This window comes from Montipora capricornis, chromosome 14, assembly GCF_036669925.1.
Source record: "Montipora capricornis isolate CH-2021 chromosome 14, ASM3666992v2, whole genome shotgun sequence".
In the NCBI taxonomy this organism is placed as follows: Eukaryota; Metazoa; Cnidaria; class Anthozoa; order Scleractinia; family Acroporidae; genus Montipora; species Montipora capricornis.
The window spans coordinates 34,750,786-34,760,785 of record NC_090896.1 but is presented as its reverse complement, the minus strand read 5'-3'; the positions used below and the strand labels follow the sequence as shown (position 1 = coordinate 34,760,785).

General features: G+C 38.0%; 1 protein-coding gene across 4 annotated transcripts in view; it reads right to left on the bottom strand.

The window, feature by feature from the left end:
• The window catches only part of LOC138033712 (WD repeat-containing and planar cell polarity effector protein fritz homolog), a 20,294-nt gene extending 10,638 nt beyond the window's left edge, over positions 1 to 9,656 (bottom strand). For 3 of the 4 annotated variants that reach the window (XM_068881509.1, XM_068881511.1, XM_068881510.1), the window contains exons 1-6: positions 9,520 to 9,656; positions 9,016 to 9,063; positions 3,754 to 3,875; positions 2,536 to 2,595; positions 204 to 240; positions 42 to 112 (exon numbers count right to left, since the gene is read on the bottom strand). In XM_068881509.1, coding sequence (XP_068737610.1) covers positions 42 to 112; positions 204 to 240; positions 2,536 to 2,595; positions 3,754 to 3,875; positions 9,016 to 9,063; positions 9,520 to 9,580 — 399 coding nt within the window. In that variant the 5' untranslated portion in view covers positions 9,581 to 9,656. Of the gene's footprint in view, positions 5 to 41; positions 113 to 203; positions 241 to 2,535; positions 2,596 to 3,753; positions 3,876 to 9,015; positions 9,064 to 9,519 lie in introns of all 4 variants that reach the window. The other variant, XM_068881512.1, reaches the window with a different exon arrangement.
• Between the last annotated feature and the right edge of the window lie 344 nt (positions 9,657 to 10,000).

Here is a 10,000-nt window from a genome sequence, read left to right as displayed (position 1 = left end):
CCCCCTGTAAAATATTACAACACAGATCTTGTTTGACTTACTAATGTGCCGTCTTCACAGCCCAACAGTAGTTTATCTTCTGAGTGGTTCCTTCTTTGAACAACTACAGGAGCTACAAGGCAATGAAAAATAGGCCCTCATTTTATATGTAAGTCACTGTATAGAAAGTGAGATCAGATGAAAAAGATTGTTTTGTTGAATACCTTTAACTGGGATGGTAGTGCTGGCTACCCTCTCAATCTGTTGGATAAAAAGACATTTTTAAATTTCTTTATGAACTTACATTTTTAGTAACATAATTCTTTCTTGTAATAACTGAAGTATTGTATGTGTTCACATAGTTTGGTTCTTTAAAGTTTTCTTTGTATTTGAATACTTAGAAGTTACGATCATAGATGGTTATAGTCTGAAGACAAGGCAAGAGAAGCATTAAAGTAGGTTGTAAGCTGTATGCGGGACATAATTTATGCCACAAAAACCTACAAGCATTTACAAAAAGGTTGAGACACTGAATCGAAAATTCACCTTCCTAAAATCCCTTTTCCAGTTCAAAAGAAAAGTCCTAATGCCCCTCCTTCCCCTTCCCCTTTTTTCTCCCCTATTTTCAATGTTGATACTCTTTAATGTGAATGCCAAGTGGAGATGGAAACAACTTTGTTTCAGGGGGGGAGGGGGGGTTGGGATGCACCGGATTTGAGTGACATGCATCGTACGGTTATTAACAGTGAGTGTTTCAACTCTTTTTGCAATTGATTGTAGTTCAATAGCTGATAACACAAGCCTTCCATGGCTTGGCAGTAGAGCATCTAATAAACTCAAAACAGCAAGGTCATATAACTATTAATTTTTTTTTGTTCTGGCCAACACTATCAGGAGCAATTTACATTTTTTTTTATTACTTAGAGCAGTTTTCAATTGAGTGTCGAAAGTAATTAGTGAATTACTATACGGTTTTGCATTACTTTACTTGAGTGATCTGTTCAAAGTTCTCGCGCCACTTTTTCAACCAATCAGAAGTCAAACCAAAACCAAATTATTGTGGCTCACCCATGCACATTTTCCTGCGCTTTATGTCAGATAAGTATAATTACTTCGAGTTTTGATTGGTTAAGTGGATTGCCTCCGTCCTTTTTGATTGGCCAAAGTAATCACTTGGGTTTTAATTTTACGACACCTGATTGAAACTCATCACTTTACCTCTTAAAAATATATCATCTCCTTTGATTACAGATTACCCTGCTGTGCAGAGATTTCCTTCATTTCCCTATCTAGAGAGAAGAAAAGGAAACCGCTGCATGGCCTGATCTCCTTGAACTTTGGACAAATAATGAATTAAAACCTTTAACCAGTTTAAAACTTGCTATAACCAGTTTGAATTTTAATACCTGCCCAATAGTGAAGAGAGTGGAAGTGAAGTTGCATTGATGTCATGTGGCACATGCATGAAAGAACATTGTGGAGATCAAGGCAGAGGTTTCCTTTATTTCATAGGTACTGAGATTCATCCACGAAAATTGTAGTGAATAAAATTCATACTGATTCTAAATGTTGCTAATCAGAAACACGAACGACAAAATTTCACTGTGAAGGAATGTCCTTTGTCCAATCAGCAACGCAAACAATACAATTTCACAAGTAATGAATGAACGTATCGGATGGAACGTCATCTGACAGCTTTTGCACAAAAGCCGTGCGCTTCGAAAAATGGCTGAGGGAAGCTAGGTTTGCTTCTGTTTGCTCAGTTGAGGAATTTATTTTAGAACAAGTCAGAAAACAAAAATACCACTCAAAAAACAGCAGTAGATGTACATGTAAGATTGCTTGAAAGAGTTTTGAAAATGATGGTCAAAGACTGGAAAATGGAAGTTATTCAAGCGGTTGAGCTGAACAAAACAACAGCCAATTTAATTATCATCTCCGTCCACAGTCCACACCAAAGATGAAAATGAGTATGAGCCGACTCCCTTCGAAATAATTCTAAAGTTGAGTAAAACACTAACGCTTCTGGAGCGTTAACTGGGCGGTCCATTAAAAGCATGTTATAGAAAAGAGGTTAGAGCTCTCACTTTCAGGCTACTTTACCTTAATTTTTACTCAAACCCTTGAAAAAGAGCAGGCTGTGGGAACTGAAGATGTTAAAGTCACGGCAATGAACATGTAAAAGTGCAAGGAAAGGTTAAGTTTACATATAAACGTATAACATTTACGTATAAACGCAACCTTTCTTTGTACTGGGTTAGGGTTACCGTGACTTTAACATCTTCAGTTTCCACGGCCTGCTCCCGTCTGACCTTGTAGCTCAGTCAGTAGAGCAGCGGAGATCTAACCCGAAGGTCGTGGGTTCAATTCCCACCCTGGTCAGAGTTTTTCTCTGTCCTTGTGTGGGCCCATTTCCATCAGGAGGGCTAACGCTCACATGGTTCATACGGGATAGAAATCTAGCACTTCATGTGCTACACGGCCAACATTTGCATAAACATAACCTTTCCTTGCACTTATAATTATGTAACAATATTGATTATGTAAATTCCAAACCTGTATATTTCGTAATGTTCTCCATCTGGCATCCAACACTATACAACTTTGAAGAATGTCCTTAAATGTCAATTGAATAAAAGTTTCACACAATTACATGTACAATGTAGTAATTACATGTATTATTATACATTGTAGTCACCATCTGTCTTCTCATTGGCTATTAAGCCTACAGTTAATTCTGGGAAACAGCGCAACCTACAAATTATTCACTAATCTGTACCTATAAACAGATTAGTGAATAATCTGTAGGTTGCGTATGCAATGCATGATTTCCAAGAGCAATGTGTTTGAAAATAAGCTGTGATCTCTGCAATAATGCGTTTGTCGTTATTTTCTTCAAAACAATTCTTAGACTCGGTTTTTGTGATATCCAGAATAATCAAGGTCTCAGTTAGTGTTATCAGCCGAAGCCGAAGGCTGACGCTGATAACACTTACCTCCACCTTGATTATTCCGGATATCACAAAAACCTCATCCATTAATGTTTATTATCACATACAGGGCAAAATTACTGAATAATGCTGATTGGCTGAGATGGACAGCATTTTCCTCAAACACGAGGGCACTTTTGGTAATCAAGAGGGCATGATTACCCAAAGCCCTTCCAACCAGACACCACAGCCAACCACCAATGCCATAATCTTCACTGACACCTGATGAATCTATCTGATTTCCTTTGCAAGAGGAAAGTACAGTAGTTGGTGATTTTTCATTGTTTTTAAACACCATGTTTTTATCCTAAAGGCATCACGAAATCGACAAACATCCACTCCTGAGTCACTCAATCCACCACAGGAATGTCTTGATGATTATGTTCCCTCTTCTGCATTGTCTCGCTACTCCTATCCCTCCAGATTTCCACATTCCCACCCTACCACATCCTCACCGTATCCAGAACCTCCTTATATCACACATCAGCACACTTTGCACCATACTTTAAGTAAGTAACTTACGACAAAACATCCAATACACCCACATGTAGGTGCAGAGCTCAGATGTTAGAGCATCGCACTGGCATCACAGAGGTCATGAGTTAGAATCTTGTTCAAGCCACCTGATTTTGTTTGTGTTAAACTTTGTTTCAATTTGTCTCATAATCACCCATGTCATAGATTATGCAGACCACTGACCTCAGTTCCAACTTGTCCTGCAAACTGAGGTTTAAATATACAGCTGTACACTGTACAGTCAATAAATAAAAGAAGATCTGTGCACCTCTAACTCCTTAAGGCAATCTCTCAGCTTTTCAGGTCTGCGGTTCCTTGGTGTCCATGATACTCCCCTGTCCTCTCCCCACAACCGCCTTTGTTCAGAGTATGGTTCCTCAACAATAGAACCTACCATTGACAAAAAGTTCAATATTATCTAAAGTACATGCTGTAATATCCATGTTACTTACAACACAATAGCTTGTTCCCAACAGGGGACGAAAGAAAATTAAATTTATCTACCTAAAATTTACAAATTAATTTCAATAATAATAATAATAATAATTTTGTTAATAACTACTATTCAAGATTATATATGTTGTGGTTTGATTTTGTTCTTGGTTTCATTGTTTTTAAACCAGTTCATTTTTTAAAAAACTGGTTTTATTTTTATCAACTGTCTAAAAAGGGGTTTTTCCTAACCCTAACTCACAGCAAAAGCTAACCGTTTTAAAATGGGTGCTTAGACCTAAGTACTGCTTCTCATTGCTATTCGAAATGGGTTTTGCTAAAGCAGGCCCCGACTGACTGTGTGCTTGGGACAAGACTTGAAACACTTCCTGTTTTGGAACTCCTTTCTTGTTGTTTCTTGTGAAAGTTTTGCCGTCGCTGTCAACCCATTTTTTTCGAGTTATCATCTGTTGTAAGTTAAAAGTCTGCTACAAGCCTACAAGGTCTATCAGGCCAGCGCTTATCTCCGGTTACTGTAGCATGAAGAGACTAGGAGTATTTCTACTCCCCCCTGGATGGGATGCTAGTCCATCGCAGGGTTACCCCAGCATTTAATTCCCTGGTACCCATTTATACACTTGGTTGGAGAGAGGCACCGTGAGAGTAAAGTGTCCCGGGCCAGGACCCGAACCCGGACTACTCGATCCAGAGTCGAGCGCACTAACCATGAGGCCACCGTGACATGTTGTTCCCTTTTGTTAATTGTTTCAACTTAGATCGATCCTTGTTTCCTGAAAGGCAGAGTTGCTTCTCTGTTTTTCTTTCAAATCACATTCTTAATAAGTCTTGTGTCTCTAGGTGGCCTTTCAATTCCTCTATTTCTCAATAGAAATCGATTTCATTTACGCAAGTGTGTTGGCGTGACCCTGCCATGTGTGGCTCTGGTGTCGTATTGCACATTTGTGTATAAATCAAACTTTTGAGCGAGTCTGGCCTGGGGTGAATAATAAATTATTAATTTATAAATCATTCTGAGGAATTTGCATCGATTGCTTGCATATTCAAGTGGATTAAGGAGTAGACAGCAGATCCAGTGGTAAGGAGTTCAAGATCAAGTTCTGGGCCTGGTTGTTCGAAAGCGGATTAACTTAATCCAGGATTAGCGTAAACTTTTGTTTCATCTTTTCAATTTTTTGGTGAAAGTTTCTTTTGCTTATTTTAGTTGTTCAAAATTGACTTTTTCTAACAAAAGGTTTTGCCGAATATCAGCCTTGAACAGCATTTTGGAGTCGAGAAATTAACTCTTTGGTTAAATTTTTATCTGGGATTAGCGTTAATCGGCTTTTGAACAACCAGGCCCTAGTGAGTAAACAAAAGAGTCTTCAGAAATAGGAAATGTCTGTGAGTAGTGTTGTGTAGAGGGGGTGGGCATAAGGGGGGGATATATGTGTGAAAGAAGGGTGGGGTAGGATAGAGGCACTTGAGAGGATCAGGAAGGGGTAGGTGAGGAAAAGATGTCTAGTTCTTTTCTAGATCCCCTAAAAAAACCAAGCCCCTGCGATATTTTTTCAACTACATCCCCCAAAAAAGTGCCTAACCCTAATCACTAAGCTGAGCACTTAACCCCAAACACTAAAACTTATTGTTCACATGCAATAAATATTATTATTATTATTATTGTTGTTGTTGTTGTTGTTCGATTTGTCTACATTTTCCCTACTAGGACCAGAACCAAACCATGGTTCTAAGGCACTAGAGGAGTGTTTGTTCGATTTACTTGATTGAAAGAACCTTTCTCAGAACGTGTGCTGTTCCCAGAAGCCTTGTTTTTTGGACTTCCTGTAGGTTGCAATTGCCTGGGATTTCTCAGAGATGCCCCTCTGTGCCCCTCTCAACAATTATTATTATTATTATTATTATTATTATTATTATTATTATTGTCTTTGATAGCATCACAGCCAACAATCCATCATAATAATCTTAGAATGATTTCTCTTGTTTATTTTACACATACTCACATAAAAGTAATTACAGAAAGATATCCAAATATGTTAAATGGGCAGTGTTCTAAAAAAATTTAACCAGTTTTAAAAAATTAAAGTGGATTGAAAAAAAAATGAAATTTTCAAACCAAGAACAAAATTAATCCACAACATATACATAATATTTACTTAAAGCCAGTTTTACCAGCTTTACAGGTCAATTATTATGATTCATTATTACTACCGGTACTTATTATTATCTTACTTACAGTACAACGATTAAAATTAAAGAAAAACATGCGAAACAATTTGAAGCCAGTGACAGCAAGAATGTGCTATTCTGTTATTTGCATAGATCACCATATACCAATACATATAATGGATTGCACACAAATGCACATAATTTAGCATTACCATATTTTACTCGATTACAAGCCACCCTTCATTAAACGCCATAGATGAAAGAAAAAGTACAGATAAACACCACCCTCAAATAAATACCGCACCCAATCAGAAGAAGGCAGTGTTTATTCAAGGATTGTAAGAAAAAAACAAGTACACATTACAACTCGGTAATCTAAACCAGCCTTGGAAATTTATTTTCCTGCATGAAGATGTTTTTAAGCTCGAAGTGGCCATACTTTGCAGCTCTTTCTTCAGAATTTTCGCAATGTGTAGTTGCATTGTCAAGGCCGAATTTCGCCGGCATAAAAGGGCTGACCTTTCTCTGGAAATTTAATAAACATATTTCCATTTTAGGTAATACCAGTATTTACAAACAATCTACCATAATAATAATTATTGTTGTCAGTGATTTAAGAAACATGACTTTGAAATAAATGCCACATTGATCGAGTTATTTCCTTGAACAAGGAACTTTGCTCCTGGCTCCTTCTCCCCATCCAGGTGTATAAATGAGCACTGGTCATGTACATGTACTGCCAGGGCTAAAGCCATGGCTACACTAGCAATTTTTTGCTCATGCCGGTGATGCGATTTTTTCAAATTTTGTCGTGTTGCCACATTATCATTGTGTCAAGTAAAATATCTACAAGTTATGTATGAAGATAGACAACTATCTACTGAAGCTGTAAACTTGATTAGTGAATACATGTATGTAGATAATTTTCCAAGAAAAGGAAACAGTAACCTAGAACCAGATATTATTATGCCCATGATGATGACAGTGATGATGCTGACATTGATGACAATGGTGATGACGCCAATGATGATATTGATGATGATGCTGACAGTGGTGATGATGACACTGAACAATCGTAATGGTGATGATGGCAAGGACGATGATATTAAATGCTGCGGACAACAACAATGATGATGATGGTGCTGGTCATGTTGACAGTAGAAGTAACATCAATGTTGTAAGATGCTGATAAAAGTTGTTGTATAAAGCTATTTCAATAGGCTGTATTTACCAATTATTCCTCGAGCCCGAATGGGCTCTGAGTCGAAAGCCCATGAGGTCGAAGGCCGAATGGGCTATTGACTCAGAGGGCATGAGGGCGAGAGAAATAATTGTTTTAGTAAAATCCAACTAGTTGGTCAAAAAAGTAGAGACAAAACATCTTTCGCTGGTTAGAGCTAGACTTTAATTGTTGTTTTGGTTTTCAAAGCCGGCACTTTTCGCTACTAGTGGGCTATAACAAATAGCCTACTAGTAGCTCAACCAATCAGAACACAGCATTGATATTAGACCACTAGTTGGATTTTAATAATTGTTGATAGCATCCAGATGCAGCTTTTAACATTATTGCTGGCAAAACGCTTGCATAATTTTTAATGGCCCCCTTTTAAGCCATGCATAAAAAAGGTTCCCCCCCCCCCCCATTTGTTCCCCCCCCCCCCCCCCCCCTGATAAATAATGACCAGTCCCTAATGGAAATGGGTCCACTCAAAGACAGGGCAAAAACTCTGACCAGGGCGGGAAATTATCGTCAGATCCAATTTGTTTAATTGGAGTTTAGGTACTGTTACATGTCACGACCGGCCCCGTCTGACCTTGTAGCTCAGTCGTTAGAGTGGCGGTGATCTAACCTGAAGGTTGTGGGTTAAGTTCCCACACTAGCCGGAGTTTTCTCTGTCCTTCTGTGGGCCCATTTCCATTAGTAGGGCTAATTCTCACATGGTTTACATGGGTAAAAAATAGCACTTCACATCACCCTCTCATAGTTAATCCTGTTGAAATATAAGTGCTACACACAGCTAATGTTTGCATAAACGTAACCTCTTGTACTTGTACTAACCCTATGATAGCCTACCATCCCATCCAGGAAGGAGTATCAATGCTCTCAGTCACTTTATACTACAGTCAAACCTCAATTATCCAGACCTTGATTATCCGGATTTCTTGATTATACGGACTTTTTCTCTGGTCCTAATTTTGTCATGAATATTTATTAGTCATGATCAATATCCATAGCCATATTCTTTTTAAAACCACAGCATTGAAAAGTGAAGTAAAGGCGAGTTTGTTTCGCTTTCAAAAAGCAAAATAAAGCAGCGACCACACACGTCGTAACTAATGCAGAACTTTTGAATGAGTTCTGATTGGCTTAGAGTTGCTTTGTTGCTAAGTGAAATTTTATGCTCTATTGGCTCGTTCGGCAAACAAGCTACACTACGTCACGAATGTTTATTCACGATCATCATGTCCTTGAGGCGTAAGCGATCCTTTCTTTCGATAAAAGATAAACAGGTTATAATTTTGCGATTAGAGAGAGAAGAAAAAGGAACCAATTTGTCAGCTGAATATAGCATTAGTAAACGGCAGATCTCTGATATCCGCAAGAGTAAGGAAAAGATCATGACGTTTCCCGAACGGACAGTGAAGATGTATATATATATTGTTTTCCAAATGATTTGCAAATGTTTTGTTTCATGATTAAATGTCACTTTCTTAATGTAATCAGTTTTTGTTGCTCATTAATGTTCATATTCTCGATTATCCAGACCCTCGATTATTCGGACTATTTCGTCTAGTCCCAATGAGTCCGGATAATCGAGGTTTAACACACTCTAAACTCTAAACGTTCTCAGTTCAGGCAAGGTACTACACGTAATAATAATAATCAAAAGTTAGGATAAAAAGAAACAAGTACCTGTGCCAGAAGTTTTTTCATGGTAAACATGTGTTCCTATGTTGGAACCTAGTAAAAACAAAAAAAAAATGTAGAGTGCTTAGTACCTGTGTACATGTAACAGTAACTAACTCCAATTAAACAAATTTGGATCTGAGGATTATTTTCCAAGAACACAATGCCTGTAGATTGTACAATGTGACATGATGGAAGAAGAGGCCCTTAGCAACAAAAAGAATTTCTTAAGAACTGTGGTGACCAAAACAATCAATATTAACACCACAATCTTCAAGTAGGATTACATTAATTTATTATTATTGGAGGGATAATAATGATAATAATAATAATAATAATAATAATAATAATAATAATAATAATACACATACTTCCATTTTTTTGTGATAAATAGGTCGTTTGGAACCAAGGTAACAATGGCGCAATGTACTGTAATGGAAGCGATCATAAAATGTCAAACAAACAGTGCATAATATTTCTGAACAGACCATTTTACAGTTTTGCACCCACCTGTCGAAGTTGCACACTTTTTTAAAGAGCAGAAATGTAAATGGCCGAGTAAACTGGCCATCTGAGCAACATAACACTAATTCTTTGTAACCTGCATTTCAACTTCTTCTTTGTCATTACCGCCTTTTGGTGCAAAAGTTTACCATACAGTTGATACACAACCTCGTTCCCAGGGTCTACTCGGCTTTCAAGAGACCCTGGGAACGAGGTTGGTTGATACATTGGATGCAGCGACGAGTGCAGTGAGAGCGAATTTACTGTCATGCGCATTGTGAATCTTCTTTCGTGAGCTTATTCGTGAGCCATTAGAGCACGAGACGTTTTTGCCAACACGGTGGGTGGGTGCAAACACGGACGCCAAGTAGCCGAGTGAAACTGGGTCGAGACCAGCGTCTGTGACGTTAAGCATGCCGCGTCAGTGATTTTACGGCATCCCTAGTTAATTGTACAGCAGTTTTGATTCTTTGTCTTCTTTCTTAAT